The sequence below is a fragment of the Xiphias gladius genome, chromosome 19 (assembly GCF_016859285.1).
Source record: "Xiphias gladius isolate SHS-SW01 ecotype Sanya breed wild chromosome 19, ASM1685928v1, whole genome shotgun sequence".
Lineage (NCBI taxonomy): Eukaryota > Metazoa > Chordata > Actinopteri > Istiophoriformes > Xiphiidae > Xiphias > Xiphias gladius.
The window spans coordinates 12,598,258-12,619,253 of NC_053418.1; the positions used below are offsets into that span (position 1 = coordinate 12,598,258).

The 20,996-nt window shown below is 38.2% G+C and overlaps 1 protein-coding gene across 1 annotated transcript in view; it reads right to left on the reverse strand.

Moving 5' to 3' along the window:
- Positions 1-20,996, reverse strand: part of grid2 (glutamate receptor, ionotropic, delta 2) — a 191,933-nt gene that overhangs the window by 161,744 nt on the left and 9,193 nt on the right. Inside the window, exon 2 of the mRNA XM_040154379.1 lies at positions 14,290-14,495. Coding sequence (XP_040010313.1) covers positions 14,290-14,495 — 206 coding nt within the window. The remainder of the gene's footprint in view (positions 1-14,289; positions 14,496-20,996) is intronic.

Here is a 20,996-nt window from a genome sequence, read left to right on the forward strand (position 1 = left end):
TAAAAAGCTTTTTTATCAGTGTTAAAGTCCAAATTAAAAACACCAATAGAGGGACATAGCAATATATTAAAAGTACTGAAAATGCCTAAAAACAAGCAAAGCACAGAGAAATTTAAGAATCTATTTTCTCAGCATTTACAATAGCAAAAGGATATATACTTTTTCATTCAGTCTTCGCTTACCTAACCAGGTCAAAGAGTATCTTGTTTTAACTCATTAGAGCTGCTACTTAACAGTGCAGTTAATTACTTCAAATCCTTGCTAGAGTAAGTTATAATTTCACTGAAATAATAAATGGAAGTCAGTTAAAACGTCAGCCGGGGAACACCCAGGTTGGAGCATCGGAGAATTAGAATATAAAATTTTTACCTCCGCCAAGGAGGTTATGTTCTCACCCGTGTCTGTTCGTTGGTTTGTTTAGTTGTCAGCAGGATTACGCAAAAAGTACGGAACCAATATCCTCCAAACTCGGTGGAGGAATAGGGCAAGGGCCAGGGAAGAACCCAATACATTTTGGGGCAGATCCGGTTAAAGGGGCGGATCCAGGAATTTTTTAAAAATCAATTTCCCTAACATTTCGAGATGGACATTTCTTGCCTTGGCGGAGGTATGTGATCTACTGAGGGTTATTCTAGTTGGATGTGGGATTATTGTGAAGTCATATTCTTAAATAAAGTGAATTATTAAGCATTGTTTGCATAAGAACTTCCCAACATGAGATTAAGCGATTACCCCTGGGAAAAGAGAGGTCATATTAGTGTCACAGGATGACGGGTTGGTGTTTGAACGGTGAGCGATGAAAGAGTAGTGTAGAGTAGCAGATGTTATGGTCCTCAATTAAACATCTGATCTGGCCTCCGGGGTCGGAAGCATATGCTAAATTTGTCAGCCAGAGGAGCTGACCCCACTGTGCACTCATGTTTTACAGGTAACTCTGGGGGCTGACTGCAGCTTGACATGATTCAGGTAATTTTAAACCCTTTTGATTAGGAAATTATAATTTCCTTATCTTCAAAACCATTCTTAGAAATTCTGTAAGGGAATGCTCTCAGCTGTGAAATTGACCTACTAATTACATATTTAATTAATCCAATTCTAAATTAACTGACCCTAATTCTTGTTCTATGGTTAAGATAGTTCTGATGTTTCTGAGATAATTGTCATGTGCCTTTCTCACTTCGATTAAACTTAATAGCTTATACAGCATCACTTTTGCATTACTGAGATATTAAGTAGCCATTTTGCAGCAAATTAAACTTTCCAAAGGACGTAACAATTTAACAGCATGTGCAATTTTTTCTCTAAAATGAATCATCGAGAGAGGAGAAGGAAGAATGATGATGTACAGTTTTGCATCATAATGGAATCACTTTAAGCATAAAAGGCACATCTGAGTTATCAAATGAAATGGATAGACACCAAAAAAGAAAAACTATAGCAATGGCATTTAAATCCCATATGATCCTGTTTGTTCTACTGATGCACTGTGTTTTCCCCAACTAATTCCAAAAAGGTGCGCTCTATGCCACCTACAGTTTGATTAAAATTAAAATCGAGACAAAGATTTTTGTCTCGGCTAACAAGTTTGCTCTTGTACCTATATTTTTCAAGTGGATTGGTCCTTGGGGGCCCAAAAAGCTTTCCATCCGTTTTCTTAAACTAGGACAATCATACTATCTCCTTTATTTAGGAGAGCTGCAGAGTGGCGATAATATTTTATCTAGTCCCAATAGGTGACCAGTGATACCCATTCACACGTATCCTTGTAGGTATAGACATCTTGTAAAAAAAAAATCTGGCTTGATGGCTCAACAGCACACATTGATACATTGCTGCATTGAAGTAATTGGCATTGAACTGTAAACCATTTAAATAATCAATGCAATGCGATTTGGTTGTAGCCCAATTTAGTTAAAATCTGTGTCACTATTTTAGCCTTACCTCTGTTATACACCTAATAACGCTAAGTTGAATGTACAGCAGAACTACTGAGACAAACTAAAAGATGTTATCAGTATTTTCAATTACATTCATTCACAAAGGAGAAGCTGTACTCCTTGCTGAGAGCACGTGGGATGCTTCATAAATAAGTTAACACAATTCAGATACAAAATGCCTTGTGCAAAATCAAAGCCATGTGGCACTGTGACGAAAAATCAAAACATAGCTGAGATAATTGATCGACTGACCCTAAAAACAGATTACATCTTATGCCCTCTTAATTATAAAATCCTTTTATTCCTCTATTCCCTGCTTGGCCCTGTGGTGTGGAGGTTATTTGACCCTGATCTTGACCCTATTCCAAGACCAGAGAGAAGGAGATAACATGACAGTCTGCAAGCCAGCAAGCATGTGTTGAAGTGTATAATTTGTATGTTTGTGCATCTGAGAGAAAAAGAGAGACAAATGCATCATCAAGTACGTTTTAAGAGAGAAAAATCCAGTGTTATCAGTGCACTACCAAATAGTCTGAGGAGAACACAACAGTAAATGATGGGAATAGGAGAAAAGAGAAAATGAGAGCAAAGAAGAGGTGAACAAGCAAAAGAAGATAAAAAAAAGAAAAAGAAAGAGGTGAGATGAAAACTTAAACCAAAAATCAGCAGTAAATAGATAATCTGTCCAAGAATTACACCTTTTCTCCTGGGCTGGGCTAATCAGTAACAAATAAGGTACCAGCTTTTGACATGCAATTACAATCCTGCACTTGGACCAATCAGTAATTTTGAATATGCTGAAATATTGTGGTGAAATGAGACTACTCTGCATGTTAGTTCAGAACGCAGTCCAAGCTCTCTCAGCTGTCACATGAGAAAGACAAACTAATTGAGTTTTACTTACAGAAAAACAAATCAACGCACATACACGCCACTCAAACCACTACACTCATCTCTGTGATCCCTCACTTGTTCCCACAATAAAGACACAAGCCTATACAAACATACGCACTTGCACGCACGCACACACACACAAACACACACACACACACACTCACACAGCATAGGGTCTCCATGGATTGGAGTGTTTGGGAATTGGACGGTGTATGTGTGTGTTTTTTCTTGACACAGCATAGCGGAGACGTGTCAGTTTTCATCACGATACAGGATTCAGTTCCAGCTGCAGTCAGCAAGATTCAAAGGGATTATACCATATGGTACTTGAATTGAACAATCAAAAATACCATGTCTAAAAATAGAAAGGAAACATGAACACTGTTAGGGAAAAGATCACCGTCATAATTTCAAAGCAATCAAAAGTGACTGATTTGATTGTCAGCAATCTATTCCTAAAAGGTTTTGGTGATATAGCTATGTTACGCTACTTTCGTCCTTGCCACTCGGAGATTACAGTCATTCACACAACCACAAGAGGTGGCTTCTCAAGAAAACAGAAACATACAGTTATTTTCAGTTTCAGATGAAAAAATGAATGCTAATGCTGTCTTTTATGTGGTGATGACAGTTTCTGTCATCAGTGTAACAGCTCTTTGCACTTTGTTCAAGGATAGTGCTCTTTCAATTCTCTTTTCTCAAGTGTTTGTGGCTACAGTGCTTACAGACATATTTCTACCTCGGATTTATGAACTTGGATGATATGGGTCATGAGTCACAACCAAAAAGTTTGCTATATGCAATTACTTAAAACTTGTCCATACAAAACATAAGAAAATATTGTAATTAAATGACAACACCTTTCAATTACTGTACACAAGTGGCATCCAGAGCTCATCTGATTCCCTTGAGATTTTCACTGTTCAGATATCTGTATCTGCCAGGGGGTTGTAAGGAAAATGTGTGCCCTCTGCAAGAACTACAAAAAAAACAAAGAATGCATTCCACAAGAATGTAGATGTCAGATGCTCCCCTTAAAAGCTACTATGTTGTTTGTGGCCATCCAACCATACAGAGTAAGAGGCTTTTGGGAAAGAAAGCCTTTCGTTTTATTGTCAGCTGTTAGCAAGGTACTGTGCTTAAAGAAACTCTGTGGCTTCTATTGAAACATCCCATGCTTTTATCTGTTTCTGCCTCTTTTCCCTGGGTCTCCCATCCCCGATCATCTCCCCATTTGTCCTTCTTCACTGAACACACTCTCTGCCTGCATTTTTCTGTTACATAAACTGCCTTCTTTCATGTCTGATTTCGTTGTGCTCTGTCCCTCCTCTCTCGTTCTTCCTCTTTCCTCTCTCTCTCTCTTTCACCCAAGACAATTCCAATTTCAAATCTAATACATCTTCAATAGCAAAAATCCCATTAGGAACTGAGTACAGGAATTACCAGAGGATGCAACAGCCCAAAACATGTTCCACAATTGAAGCAGCGGAAGTATAGAGAGGAAAGGAAGGATGGAGGGAAGGCATTTAATTTTTTCATCTCACTTACCCCATTGTTTTCCTTTAAACACCACATACTCACCTCTGTTAGCCATCTCATGAATAATATATAGTTTTGTTGTCTTTGTACGTGCGTGTCATCATCTGATATAATGATTTGCGGCCTGTACTGAAACCTGCACTTGTGGAATTAAAACAATAATTGTGCAAGTGTGTGTGTTTGTGTTTGTGTGTGTGTGTGTGTGTGTGTGTGTGTGTGTGTTTGTGTGCGCGTTTGTGCATGCTCCCATTCACACAGAAACACGCTTGGCGCACGCATACTCACGGATGCATACATACACACACACACACACACACACACACACACACACACACACACACACACACACACACACACACACACACACACACACACACACACACACACAGAAATCTGTATCATCTCTAAAGTACTGACTGGCATCCCCATTAGGGGCTGTATGAGCAGCAGCCAATTGCGCTAACCTTTGGTGCTTCTTACACACACACACACACACACACACACACACACACACACACACACACACACACACACACACACACACACACACACACACACACACACACACACACGACCAACCTTTCACAGTCCTTTAACAGTAATGCTCCATAATCATTGTGCTTCCAGCTCCATGTGCACAGATAAAAGCTTAATGTCATCACACATCACACACACATACTGTACACACACTATGTTTGTTGAGATAAGAACATAATGCCACCTCTGTCTGGTGATAAAGTTCAAGGAGAGAACTAGAGCCAAGCCCTTGATGTGCCCTTTTAACTGCACTGGAAAATAGTGGGCGGTGAATCCTATCTCTCTCTCTCTCTCTCTCTCTCTCTCTCTCTCTCTCTCTCTCTCCAGGTGTGTGTGTGTCTATTTTGTGTCAACACATGTATTGTTAGTACAGTACACAGTACAAGTATGATGACACAACCTCAAAGAGACTCGACCCTCAGTGGACCCTACGGCAAAAGGAATTTCGTAAATGTCAACTTTAGCGCTGCCTAATTAGGTCTGTCTGGCTATGGTCAGGTTGGACTCAATTCAGACTACACAATATAAGCATGCTAAAGCTGGTAGAATGGGTACCTACTAAACAAAGAATTGGCAGTTTGATCCCTAGTTCCTCCTGTCAACATGTCAAGGCTTCCTTGAGCAACACACAGATCCCGGTTGCTCCTGATGGTTACGCCAGTGTCTTGCATGGTAGCTTGTTGTCACTGGTGTGTGAGTGTGTGTAAATGAGTGAATGAGAGGCAGGTGTCGTGGTGGATAATAAAAGCAACATCTGGGATGTCTCAACAAAAAGCAGAGCGAGTCAGATTTTTGCCTTCTTTCGCAAGGTTTGACAACTTCTGTGATGTGTTCTGTAACGTGGAGCTATAGCAGCAGAGTGCTCTTCTGTGCGCAACTGTAACCGTGGCAAGCAAAAGTGAAATGATATATTGTATCTCATAGATTGTATTTCATTTCAGTGAATCTCTTATCATTTGGCTATTACCCTTATACACCCACACTCACTCTTTCTACTGACTGGGAGACAGAGCCCACCTTCACTGCAGAATGACTATGAATAGGTTCTTACTATACATGCATACATGTTTGTTGTCGGTGCTGTCAGGTGGAACAGTGAAGATGGTCCCTGTCCCTTCCTTCCCAATAACCTAAGTACGTCATGCAAATCACGAAACGCACCAAGCTGTGACTGATCAGTTACAAATGTGTAGTCTACCATGTCACTCAGGCTAAGTAAAGGCAAGAATTTATGACTCTGTGATCGTCAAATTTGACACAATGACCATTTCAACTGCTCTCAGCTTTACTGAGAATAAGAAAAAGGTTTCTGACATTTTGTTTAATTGACAGGTTTTTCTTAAAATGAATTTTTGGCATTTATCAATAAATGCTACCTACGTTACTGCGTAGAAGAAGCTGGCATATGACTGACACAAACAAAACATTTTGTCGTTTCATCAATACCGTAGCAGTTCAGGATGACTACTTGCTTTTCAGTGTGTGTGCTGTTATGGAACAATTAATGTTAGAGCCATTGACTGGCGTGCATGTGTATGTGTTTGATGACACAATCTACAGTAAATGCCACTTTACAGAAGTTAGAACTCTTCAAATATCTACGTGCATTACTTTGCTGAAGTAGACGGATTTGCTTGTGTATGTGTGATCACATTCTTTCACTGATCCTTCTTTGGTCTCTGCTTAAGAGTGTCCTTCTGCTTCCTTCCCATCACCATTTCTCTTTACATTTTCTATTCATTTGCTCTTCACATGTTCATGCTCTACATCATCAATTTATGTCTCTGTATCTATCCTTTTAGCCTTGCCCTTCTAAATCACTTTTCCACTGACCTCTACTAAGGAACAAATACAAATTTCTAAGTGATAAAGGTCTGAGCCATGCAAGTGAATATTAATTGGAGATAAGTGCAAAAGCCCTGAGCAATCTGTATAGTAGCTGACAGAAAGTCCATTCGTTTTTGAGGTTTTGTCAAATAAATCTATGAGTCACCACATTTATCAATTTAAATGTATTTGGAGACACCTTAATCTTTGTTAATCCCTAGTCCTCTTTGTATGCCACCTCACCCTCCCATTTTACCTACCTCAGCTAAACCCTCGACTTCTTTCCCTATCTCCCTACATTTTCTTAAAATGCACCTCAGCACCCTTCAATCCACCTTCACCCTGTCTGTCATTCAATCACGAACTCTCCTTTTTACACCCTCTCCTACATAGAGTGCGTCTCCTAGACTGTCCCATAATTACAAATTTCAACATTTGTTCCTCGTGCTCCAATGCCAAAGCAAAGATGTCACAAAGATGCACAATTGTGTGTGCAACACCAAGATGAAGGAAGTCTCAGTAAGTCAAAGAATTCAGTCAAACTACCCACAAATCATCATGTTAATCACTGTCATTTTGTACCCTTCAGTTTATTCTGACAATGCACAGCCAACCCACTGCCCTGTATAGCTGAGTGGTTGATGTGGAGAAAGTTCGGTAAAAGCTTACTATATACTGAGAGAATGGCAACAAAGTTGGCTTTCACAGGTCAGTAAGCAAAAGATGAAGCCCAGAGAAAGAATTGAAGGATGAGAGCATACTGAATATTGAATTCGACCATACTGAACCATGGTCTCATATAGTTCTATGTTAGAATTTCTCCAATTTCCGTTCATTTTAAAAAACATTGATATCTAATCATTCCTGAAATACACTAATGTAAGAATACTCAGCATGATAAACAAATTAGCCAGATTATAAATCTACGCCAAAGTTATTAAATCAACCATAGTACAGAAGGGTATAAGGCACTCATATATATGAAAAAAGTCAAAATATATCATAAAGACTTTAACAACGTAATAAGACAAGAAGATTAGGTGCTATTAGATCAATTTGTTTCTTATATCCCAGACTGCAAACTTAATAATATAATATAATATAATGTAATGTAATGTAATGTAATGTAATGTAATGTAATGTAATATAATATATATGTGTCCTGCAGAAAAGATTATCCCTTTTTTGACTGTATTCGACAGCCCACATTGTCTCTCACAAGCATCTATTTCATGGCCCTTGGGACCAAAATGAATCAGAGGTAATTCATTAAAAAATGTGGAAAATTCATGCATAGGGTTTTGATGAGAAAATACATATTCATCACTGGCAATGGAGCAGCATCACAACATCTGATTTAAGGCTCCATTAGCAGTAGAAGCCTGATAATCCCCACCCCTCAGGGGTCGATTGTAGATATTTAATTAAAATGTGTTTTAAAAGGTGATCAGATCTGTATGATGATTGTCCATGCCCAAGAAAATTGCATGCACAAGACAGATTTCAGACATAAGAGAACATATTTTTTCACTGGTTTTCCCTCACAATACCTGTGGGCAAGCATGCCACTTTATTGTATTCTACCCAAGTCCTGCAAGGGCATAGTTTAGATTAATGATAATATGTATCCCAATGTCAATATGAACTTCCCATCTTTTAGTCACAAGCTAATTATTATATTTTGTATGATAGTTATTACTATTTGCTGTATAATGATACCTGTTGTTTTTTTTTCTAATAAAAGGGTCTTCAGACAAAACCATGTTCATGATTCATGTCACTAAATGATATAAGAACAACTTCAGAAAAAGAAAGAGTTTAGACTAGATGTGTGGGGATGACTGTTTATTTAAACTGAATTCTCTGTTCCGTACCTCATCTGTGTTGCTTTCATTGACTAAAAATGGATGGAAATGCAGAAAACAATTACCTTCTGGCAGAGCACTACAGCAGAAAACTGCAGAATTGACAATTAATGAGTTGCCAATGGAGTGCCCATCTAGAATTCGTAATCAAAAACAATTATGTACCAAACCCCTCTTCCCAAATTCCCACCAGTATCTCCCATTTCAGCTGGCCACTGCTCTGGCTATCCCTTTCACTTCCTCTCTGTGTTGCCTGCACTAAGGATTTATGCAATCTTTTGATAACCCACAACAACAACAGTTTAAATTACTCAATTAATTCGGCATCAACTATGAAGTCCCTAGATTATTATACGAGACTGAACTGCTCCTTTGGTCAAATGGCCGTTTGATCAAGGTTTAAATTAAACAGTAAAAATGTAGAATACACAGTACATGTGTGTACATCAAGCGAAGGCGACAGTCAGTCACTGAAACACTCACACACCCAGTAGTAACAACTGTACAACCCCTCACTCAATGGAGCTTTAATGTACTGTTTGTTTGCATAAAATGTGATTTAAACTTTAGATTTCATTCTCACCTCTCTTTGTATGTATCCAATGGGTATGGCATGCAATTTCAGCCTCTGCACTAAACCAGATTTTCACTTGTGACCAAGGCACCTGTGATTCTTGCATTAAATATGTGATCTCTTTTTGTTGTTTAGAATACTCAGATCAAATCTTTGAAAGTCAGACCTCTTTCAAAGCCAACATATTCTGCTTGCTGGTGGTAAATGTCTGTACACAGGCATTTGTAGCTCTAAATTGCTTACTTTGAAATTGAAATTCACTCTAGTGCTTGTGTTACTCTTTGAGGGAAGTCCTGTAAAATTTATGCAGACAGGTTTGGCAGAATTTTCCAAAGACTTCAAAAGAATTTCTCAGACTTCAGTTTGAAGATCATTGCACTGTAATCAGAACATCTTCAGCTTTAAAAGGATTGTGTGGTACTATTAAAATGAGATAAATCAACAACAAAAAAAAAGAAATAGAGTGGCGAAAACAACATAGAGAAACAAACACACTGAGATAGAGTAAGAAAGAGTATAAAAAGTATACTCCTGAAGCTATGAGAACAGCTCAGCAACTTTTTTCAAAACACAGCTCCCAGCAGAGCCACCCACCCTGACTATAACAACAAAATTCCACCCACTGAGTAAAATAACTTCCAAGTTCCTTCTGTTCAGTCTATTCCAGACACGGGAAGAGAGGAGCATAGATCATAGGGCCTTTCTTTACTATTTCTTTCTGAGTCTGGGAAACTGTCAAGAAAACTAATGTGTGTATGCTGGTGTGTTCATATTTTGTATAATATGTAGTCAATATGCAGTCAATGAGTCTCATGTTCTGCTGACATATACACTATATAATACACTCTTGTTCTGTGTAGGGGTCATATATATTATATTATCTTTGCCTGCTTCTGGTCAAACTTTAATGCCAGCTCAGTGTCTTGCTTGTCAGTGTCTGGTTCTGGTTCTTTCAGTCATAAAAGACAGAGGACAGAGATGATAGCAGGGCTTACTTAGGCAAAAACTTTTGCAGTAGATACAGCCATATTCAGGGAATACATTATTCAACGTGTCTTATGCAGAATATTTTCCTTCATGTTTCATTTGCGACATCTGTCATCTCTGGAATAATCTCCAACCCGTTTGATGGTCCTTCAAGTAAGAAGTGTCAGTTAAAGAGAAAATAGTCCCAAAATGGCAACGTTTTAAAAATTTAAACGCTTTGAGATCAAATGGCAAAATTCATATTCTCCACTCCTTTGCGTATCTAAAATGAAGTCTATGTGTATATGTGTGTGACAGAGAAAGTGAGACAGAAGACTAATTCCGTCTCAGTAAATTTTGACTCAGGGAATTGTTGTCTAATTTCCATATACTAATTCTTCCAGTCATATAATATTCATTCAGTCATTATTTCATGCTAATTCTGCCAAGAAAATGTTTGAGGAGTGGCTTCAAAAAAGCAGCGACTGAGCAAAGATGGACCGCACAATGTTTTTGTTTTTGGTTTTTTTAATAACACAACATCGTATAGGCACCAATGAATGCTGTTTTCTTCCAAATTAAAGAAAGTGAAAAGGCTATGAAAAAAGTCGTGTTCTCTCTGTTTAAGCTTGTTATACTATAGGTTAGACGGGTTAACTATATATTGTCCTTACAGCAAGATCATAGTCACCATAGGTAGTTAAGTTTTATGCATACTTCATGGTAAGAATATAAATATGTATGACTTTAGTCAATATTTCTCTGTTTTTGTTACTTCTTGTTTCAGTAGCTAAGCGTCACAGGCATATTTTTACCATGAAAGAACCTCACTGCAACAATTGTAATGATTTTCATTTTCTTGATTTCAATATGCTATTGGTCCTTTACAAGCTGAGTAAGTCCAGTAAAGCCATTCATAACTCATGAAAGTAATATTTTTAATAAGACAATGGTCCCAGGGCGAGAAACCCACTTTACTATTCTGTCAACATGAAGTGGGTGGAATAGGCAGACACACTGTATGTAGCAGCGAGGAGCCTTGTTGGCAGTGACTGGTACATTCACCCGCGTGTACTAGACTGACAAGGGCCAGTAGGAAAATGTTAAATAATGCAGAAAATTGAATGAGCATGTTGGTTCTTTGAATATATCCGTGTGCTTGTGCGGTGAAAAGCATGGATGTGCATGGTGGAAGACATTCTGCTGAGACTCCAGCAGATGTTGAACTATATTTCCTGCTGGGCTCACATCACAACAGAGACATAAAACACACAAATCACAGAAAAGCAAGGACAGGGACTCACAATAAAGTTACAATAATAATGAGATGAGCCAACAGACTCATAATAACTTTTATCTCTTAAATGATGACATGGTTTGGCTCAAAACCATTCTTTCTTACATCTACAGTTTTCTTTACATGGTCTTTTATAGTAGCAACTATCAACTAACATAAGTCACTCTGTTGTCAATCTATCAATCCAACAGAATCTGACTACTGAATTCAGCAAGCATACCCACTTAACAATATATCATGCTTTCTGACATGGCCAATTTATAAGATTTTGAATTTTGTTTAACAAAACTGATTAGGCCTAAAAACATCAAATCACTGGTTACCCCTACATGTAGTACACAATCAACAAATGCAGGCTGTTTTTAACTTCTCAGAGTGGCCAAAGAAATAATAACTGGCTTACACCAACGTGGTGGCACTTTAACAGATTACATGCTTGTTCACCACATTTAGTTTTAAGACCTTCCCATCTTTATATGTTCATCTGTAGATTATTTTGTCCTTTATTTTGTTCATTCCTTTCATTTTGCTTTTGCTTCCTTTTTCCCCCAATTTTTCAACAAGTCCTTCAAGCTAAAACACAGAAGTTTTTCTTTCGTAAAAGTATTGTTTGAAAAAAAAAAAGTGAACATAGCCTTCAAGATTTGGTAAGGTTTAAGCACAAAACCCACTTTGTTAAAGTTAGGGAAGGTTAGATTTGGGCACTTCCTTGCACTTTAATAATTTTATTCCATCCTCTAATCACTCTCTCAGCCTGCCATATCTCTTCACTCCCTTTCTCACTCCTCCTGCCAAGTCTCGTAATTTTGGAACAGCTTTCAGCTCATATCTAACATCAGGGCCTAATGCATCTGGATGGGAGGTGCTCTCTGAGACAAATGACCTCACAAATAACTCTGATAGTGAAAAAAACAAGGTCCCAGTAATCCCTCTCTGTCTCCAAATGTCTCTCTGCCTGCCTGTGTCTCTCTTTCAGTCCTTGTACCTGTCTCTCTCTCCCTTACTCCTCCTCACCATCTTGCCAGGGAGAGAGAGATAGATAGAGATGTGATCATCAATCTTATCCACCTATCTTTACCATCTCCCGACACTTCATCTCAGAAACCTCTCACCACTTGATGTCTGACTAAATTAGATTAAATGACTTCTTTGTCAACCTTCCCAAAGGAGTGAGAGAGAAACTCTATTCGGGTTCTACTCACACAGTAAAATGGAGGCCGACACTTCCATAATGCGTAATAGCTAAAGCAATTTTCCACACCTATTGTACATCAGATCTCATACAATGAATGAATGAGTGATAATAACAATGCATTCAATCACCAATTTTTGAATATTTTGAGCCGTTTTCAGAGTTTTTTTTTTTTCTTAATTTCAACACAGGCGTACTTTCTATTTAACACTAGTATCCAATCATCTCTCTTGTTTTTTGGGATCAGTGAGGTATATCATGTGTAAGATGATCTAACCTAGATTTGACTGTCAGTCAAATTTTGTCAAGGGAAATGTAATTAATGTTTGCTAATTATTAAATTACAGCTATTACATATTCATCAGGTACACTATTTTCTTGTTATGCTATAGTTTTATCGTAACATTTTGCCAATTTAGCTGCAGAGAAAGCAAAAATTAATATAGTTTCTCAATCTGTAATTTGTAAATGACCTTTAGATTATGCAGACGCATCAGTTCAAGTTTGACCTTTCGAAACCCACTATAGTCTTTCTACTCTCTAGTGGTCAAAAATCACTTAGAACAGGCTTAAAGATTTCTTCCCAAGAGTGTGAAACCTTGAGACATATTGTCATAGTCCTCTGGCCAGCACAGTGTACTCACTGTGTTTCCATGCTACACTGACTACACGAACACTCAAACATACAGCCACAGAAACACACTTATACACAAATACTGACACTAACACAGTCAAAGACACACAATAACACCCCATCTTTCATCCCCTCCCTGTTACGCCTCCAACCAAATTAGATTGTGATTGCTCTTTCCGAGGTCACTTTTAATTAAACTGAGATGAGGACATGACACATGGGATTAAGCCCCATCCTAACACTTCAAATTATGAATTCATAACTAATGCTAGAGTCTTTTGCTTTCAGACATGACCTCTATATCATTTATGTGTAAGAGCAAAAGGAACTCCCCTAATTGTCCTCTTCTTCAGAGATAAAGAGCATGATGATGGTGGTGGTGGTGGCGGGGTGGGTGAGACAATGTATTGTCCAATGTCCAATACATTGGACATATTTTCCTATGTCCAATGTAAAGTTTTATGATTGCCATGCCATGTTCAGTGGATCATGAATAAGACTTCACTGGACTTGAGAGGACTGGCTGCGATATATTTAGCTGATCTGGTTAACTGGTAGATTAACTGGCAATGCGAGACAAAATCCCTTCAAAGCACACTTGATAACCTAAAATAAACAGCTGTTATTGAAACCAACCAGTTCTCATTTTCATCCTCACTCACACAACATTTAAACCTTGACAAAGGCAGATCCTCCCATTTGCTAGGATTTCATGCAAAAGTCTACCTAATGACTTCTGCCTTACCCCTGTCATAATTCTTTTTCCTCTGGTAAATAAGATGCAGTGCTAATGCATTCAGTTAGATGAAGTTTGACCAAAAAATCAGTTCCTGATTGATTCCAGTCTAGTAGGATCTGTACAGACCTCCTCAACTATTTTCTATTTCTGTATCAAAACATTTAGATACAGAAGACGTGCTAACATCTCAATAGATGTGGCTGTGAGAAAAGCTTGGACTGCTGTCACTGCCCTTTTTTCACTAAGATCATTACTGGAAAACAAGGGACCAAAAATCTCTTTCCTTACCTCAGTGATAAAAGCCTTGGCAGTGGCTGGACTCATGAACAGCACAGCTCTGCGTAGTGTATCCCTGTATCGATGCAGCTCTTCCACACGCATTGTTCTGAACAAACTTGTGATCATCATGTTGATGTTAGATTCCACCTTCTGAAGGGATACATCCATTCCCTGCTGAGAGGTCCGGTCCAGGAAATCCTCAATACCACGGATATCTGGAGAATGACAGATAGAGACAGAGTTACGACTATAGATTTGGCTCTAGAGGGACATATACATTCCTCTGAAAGTATTATACAAAAAACGAATTATATAGGACAGGCGGGAGGACAGCTCATGCACACAGATTTAGCACAAATATTAAGACCATCACTGATGACTTTACACCATATTCTCTACTGTAGCTGATTGGTTATCTCTCTGCATGAATAGTTTATATCTCAATTCAGGAGCTCTTACCGAAAGTGATTCCTTTCCGTCAGTGCATTTGCATTACTCAAAAGTTATCCTTTGTATTTGCCTGAGCTAAGGCTTTTGTTGGCAGCACAGTACAGCTGTCAGTACTGAATACCTTTCTTTTTAGAAACTTGAAGACACAAAAGCATTCTGTAGATATGCCCACTCTTACACACAAAGACATGAAAACAAAAGCATATTGTGGTGATTCATTGAATGTGGGAGGTGTGTTTTTTGCCTGTGTGATCTACTGATGTAAATACTTTGGTCTATTGATATGGATTGACAAAATATCAATAGCAAAAGACTTTTACAAACATTAAGCTTTAAGTAAGCTTTACAGTTCTACTGTAGTAAAGATGAAAGAATTTATTGGAAAGTTTTTTGTTTTCCTTTTCTCGATTGCTTTTCCTTGGCGTCTTGGATTTTCAGATCTCAACTTTATATCTTGAATTCTAGCGTTTCAATTTGACCAAGCATATTTGAGCAGCCAGAGTTTTTGAGTTGATATCAGTTTCAAAGATCTGAATTGAGGTTAATGAAATAGGATATTTTGAATATAGCTATTGAACTTTAGGCACATGGATTTTCTTTCTGAATTTCAGAGATACATACTCAAAATAAAGTTTTTGAAATTGTACAACTTGAAATTGACTATTGAGAACTTCACAAAGTGAAAGTCACACCACTCAGAAAGATGGTTTTCGAAGTAAAATATTTCAGTGCAATAAATTCAGCAGTATTTAAATTGCAACACTAAGTATTCAGTAGTGATTCAATTTCAATATTTGGTATTCAGTTGCTGATATAATTCAAATTGTTATGGCAATGATTTTCTTGTATATATGGGTGATTTCTGACCAAACATAACCTCCTTAATTCACATTTCTCAATTTATTTCCTGTAATATTGCTCAATGATCTACCCTGGCCTGGTCTTTTCTCCTCTTGCATGCTTCCCCTTGGTCAAATCATTTATAAATATACGATTGCTATCACTGCTATGCTGATGACATAAAGATTAATCTACAGATAAACCCAAATAATATGGAACCATCCAGATGCATCTTGACAAAGATTAGATGGCCAGTAACTTCCTCCAGTTCAACAAAACCAACTCTATGATTGATAATTGTGTTCCCCAATAACCAACAACCTTGACCAATTTTCTGGGTAGATGGAAGCATCTGTCTTCTGAACTAAAACAAGACTGTAAGACCAGTGTATAAGGAATGTTCTCAAATTTAAACGTAGTAATGGTCAAACCAGAAGTGATGAATTTCAGATAAACTTTTCTCCCAATCCAATTCTTTTCAGTCTTATATGGAAGCTTTAATACTTTAATTATGTGACTGAAAAAGACATTGGTTGGCTTTTATCACTTCAATCAGTAAAAGGGGTTTTGTTGTTGTGCTGAATATACAGTATGTGCTGTTAGTACAGGGATGAATTAGCCAAAAACACTACCATCTTTGCTGAATCCAAAAAAAATTTCCTACCGGGATGTGAGAAAATAAATATCTCACGACACTGCCGAGTTTTCATTAACACACCAAACCACTGTAATTATCTCTATTAAGAGTTATTTTTGTATGATAACAAAACCAGGATGCTACTATTTTTACCACCCGGACTCCTCTCTTCTTAATGAGCTACATTGTGGGTCAAGGTAATCCTAATTAAGGCACTTTGGTTGAGACCACTGCTAATGATGTCGGAGGATGTGTGTGTGTGTGTGTGTGTGTGTGTGTGTGTGTCTTGGGCTATGTAAAGGAACTACCTAATGATGTATTTGATATGGAAAACGGATGACACTACCGTCATTGCTAGTGTCATGGCTAAGCAATTAGCTGGATTGATTAGACTTGTTAAGGGGCCAGAGGGCTGTGGTGACCGTGTGATTTCATCAACGCCAAACTTTGGAGGTTTAACAGCATATTACGAGGACAGACATCATGTAACAGCATTGATTTACAAAGAAATTAATTTAGAAAGAAGACAAACGCAATCCTTTGCACACTGATACACACATGACACTGATTTAAACAATATCAAGCAGGCTATGAGTTAAGGAGGTTAAGCAACGACAGTGGGAGATATTTTGGACAGTTTGTGTGTGTAACATATCACATAAACACCTTTTCCCACAGCGAGAAGATTTAGGGAGAATGTTGTAAGTCTTTCAGCAACAACAGCATGACATGGCGAGAAAGAACGTGACAGCAAGGTGATAGTTTTTTGTGGTGGAAAGTTGAATTATTTCTCTTGCAACATTATTTCCTTTCCCTAACGTGTACATAGTAGCACAGACATACAATACACATAAGCAGATGAAGTACACCGAAGGACAACAGCTGGGCACCCAATCTGTTTACAAGGGAGATTTGAACTGCAACAGACCCGTGTGTCCGCTTGGGCATGCACGCGCAGGCATACAGTCGGCTTGTCTTGCTGTGTTAGCACAACATAGAATAAATGAGTGCTAAATTTCATCATGGTTCATGGATCTACAATCATAGATTGTCTACTAATTGGGACATTGTTGTTGTATCTCTTTGTGGACCTGTGTTTGTGTGTGATGATAAGAAAGGTAGATGAGCAAACAGAGACATCGAGACATCTTTAATGACCAAACAAGAGTGCTCTAATTTGTCCTGGAGCAAAGACTTAACAAGCAATCAAAAACTAATTACTATTATTAATTAACAGAAATAATTATTTGTAGTAATAGTAATTACTGTTATATTTATTATCACTGGAAACACAATCATCACCACCAGTGCTGTGACTCCTAATGATGTCCATCCATACACACAGTACACACAGACTGGCTAATACAAATTCAAGATAACATGTAATATGCAGTCTGTATGAAGACCTCATGTACTTTAAGGAACTAGAATCACCCTACAGTAGACCATTCAACCAAGGTTTATTTCAAAGAGGATGTTTTTAACCCTGTGCTTTAGTATATCATGGTTCTGTTTTTCATCACAATAAAGGTAAAATTACATTAATTTTCCCGTCCTCATCAAAAAACACTAGTGCAAACGTAGTCAGAAAGACGCATGGTTGCACACACACACATACATACACACACACACACACACACACACACACACACAGACACACACACACACACACTCACACAAAATACACATATAAACACACAAACACGGAGAGACAGAGAGAGAGAGTCGACACTCCATACTTTCACTAGTCTTGGCAGATTTAAGCTGTTCTTAAATCTGTATACATGTATTTATCCTTCACGGCCAGTGCCATTTATAATCAGCGGTGCCAAGCTACGTCATCGTTTTACACTGTCTGATTTATGTTCTCTCTGGCAAGAAAGGTATGTAAATCAACAAAATCAAAAGGCTTTTGTCAACAGAGCAAGAAGAAAGTAAACAATGTAGAGTACCCAATGCATAACACTTACTTATACCAATCGGCCCCTGTGCCTGTGCTTTACGTAAGATCTGCCTTTTTAGTGGCTGTATTATAGGCCTCTTTGTCGCCTTGTACCCGTCAGTCTGCCTGTCAGCTATGCTCTCTGACTGCTTGCTCGCCTTGGTGACTGACTGGAGGGTCGGTCTGGCTTTATTTGCTATCATCAATCCTTTCTCCACCAAAGCTTATAGGTTGTGTGTCTAATGCATTTACCTTGCTCCACTGTGTGAGGAGCTTAAAAAACAACCCCAACCGTCTCACTCCATACAGCTCACTCAAACTCACTGCACCAAAAAGTAAACAATGTATTTGTAAATAACTTGTCTTAGCCATGATATTTAACTTGGTTTAAGTTAATGTGAGATATACCAAGTTTTATACAGTATACGCTATAAACAGACATGAAATACCTAGTGTAAGCATTGCAATGGGAATTTTTAGGTTGTAATTAAAGAATGAACTCTGAAGGTCAGGTATGAAATAAAGGCAAAACAAAAGCAGAAATTATTAGACAGAGACACAAACCAATCAAAAACATTCAATGTAATAACTCATAAAAGACATTACATTCATATTAAAAAGTACAAACCAGTAGTATAATTAATGATAATAAACAGCTAAAGTCAGGTGATCCTTTAGCAAAGCAGCCAGACACACAGAAGAGATGTGGAGATTACTGGTCGTCTGTGACATATTCAGTGTAAGAATGTTTTATAATCACCACTTAGACAAAAAGAAAGTCCGACTTTCAAAAGTGGACATATACTTGTCCAATTTTACACATTAATAGTCAAAAGCATCCTCAGCCCCTCCATTAAAGTTCGGTTGGGTTCCTGCTTCCTGCTGTTCAAAGGGCACGGCTCACGTATGTACTCCCCACTGCTGAGCGGATCATTGACTGTCAGCTTCTTTCTCTCAAGGAGCTTCAGGACAAGTATAGCGGATAAAAAGACGGTTAAAATTGCCACCGACCTTGCCCACCCAGCCAACCATCTGTTTGAGAAACATTCCACAGGGAGACAGTACCGGTCCATTAACACCATGATCACCCATCACCTCAACAGCTTTTTCCCCAAGCGCTGTCACCTTACTCAACCACTCCCCCGAATCTCTGATGCAAAGACATACTGTGCATCCCCACAGTCCCAGGACTCATCCTCATCTAATATAGATGACTGAATTACTGCTGCTATGCTATTCCCTTTCAACTATGTGGTTTTTGCAACATTTAAAAAAAAAACTTTCAGAGTGTCTGTATGACCCTGAGTCACTTCAGCTTTTATAAACTATTTCACCTCACATACTTTTTTTTTTTTTAGTTTAGGAACCTAGTTGTACTGATAGAAAAGATGCCATGTTTTCTTCACTCCATCCATACTGTGTACCCCAATGTTGACTGTAAAGTTGATTCTTACAACATTCCTCTCTGTTACCTCTGCCATTCATAATAAAGAATATAAAAAAGATTTAAATTATATGCTAGTCTGTAAAATAGAGCTCTAGCCATGTCTCCATTGATTGCCTTCTTAGAGCACCTTCTACCATCTTGCAATCTACCATTATTGCTTTTCAAATGTTATACAAGTGGAACTGAAGAGGCATTTTGTGAGGAAAACTCAATCAAGTTGGAATGGTTTCTATCAATCCTTAAAAACAACATTGAGTTTGTATTGCAAGGGTCTCTGTGTGTCCCTTTCCCCCATTCCTCGGGCTTCCCCTTTTCCCCCTCTATATCATCTATCCTCCAAGTCCCTGGCTCAAAGTGAAAGCTAGAGTTAATGTAGTGTAGCAGCCAACAGCATGCAGGGATCTCACCTGCATGTACTGACCAGCTCAGTGGTACTCTGTGTTTAGAAACCTCCTCTCCCCTCATCCTTCTCTCTTCCCTTGGCTTTCCATTTGAAACCTCCTTCAAGTTGAATCTTTGGTAGTGTGTAAAGTCCAAAGTGGTATTGCACTCTGAGAGGTGGGCTCTGTGTCATGTGTCATGTCTGTCAATCCCACAAAGGTGACTAGTGTCAGCATCCTTCCAACAGTCAGTGCTAGTTTGTTTTAACTCTGAAAGAGATTTTTAACCTGAACATCTTTCCCTTGCCTTAACAAAGTAGTTTTAGCTAATGCAAATGATCTCTCATTGACTATTATTATGACCTTTTATCTGTTAACAGTAATTTTTTTTTTTTCAATTTATCAGTGATTTGTTTATGTACTGCATAAATATATTACCAAAATAGGCTATAAAAGAAAAGATACAATGCCTAGTCAAGACAATGCACAGGTCTTTTTGCTATTACAGAGCTTTTAATGGAAAAAATATGGGTTGCTGGGGTCTGCACTGAGAACATCCTTTCAGAGGGAGGAAAGCAAAGGAGGATAAAACATTGATATGAACTTTGCACTATGAAGAACTGAAATGGACCAACAGTCCAAAAGGAGTAACAACATTGGAAACACAGTAAGGGGGAAACATCTGCAAATGAGATTCAGCCTGTGCAACTCCTCGGTTGTCTGTCAGAGTCTCCCTGTTCCCCTGTTCTCCTTTTTTTCGCTCCCTCTACTTGACTTGCAAATCTTCTCTGCTTTCAAATAATAAAGAAAACACCAGACTTTGGGACTGTAAACTTTTCACTCTACGTCCGACTTTACAGTTTCAGGCCTTTTTCCTTCCCATCCTTCTTTTTTTCAACCTTTTCCTCCCTGCCCAAGGCATTAAAAGCCAGTTATACCAGTCATTTTTTTTTTCACTTGTGTAAGGTATTGTTTAAATAATACCGAAATACTGGCAAGGAGTAATGCATTTTAGTTAAA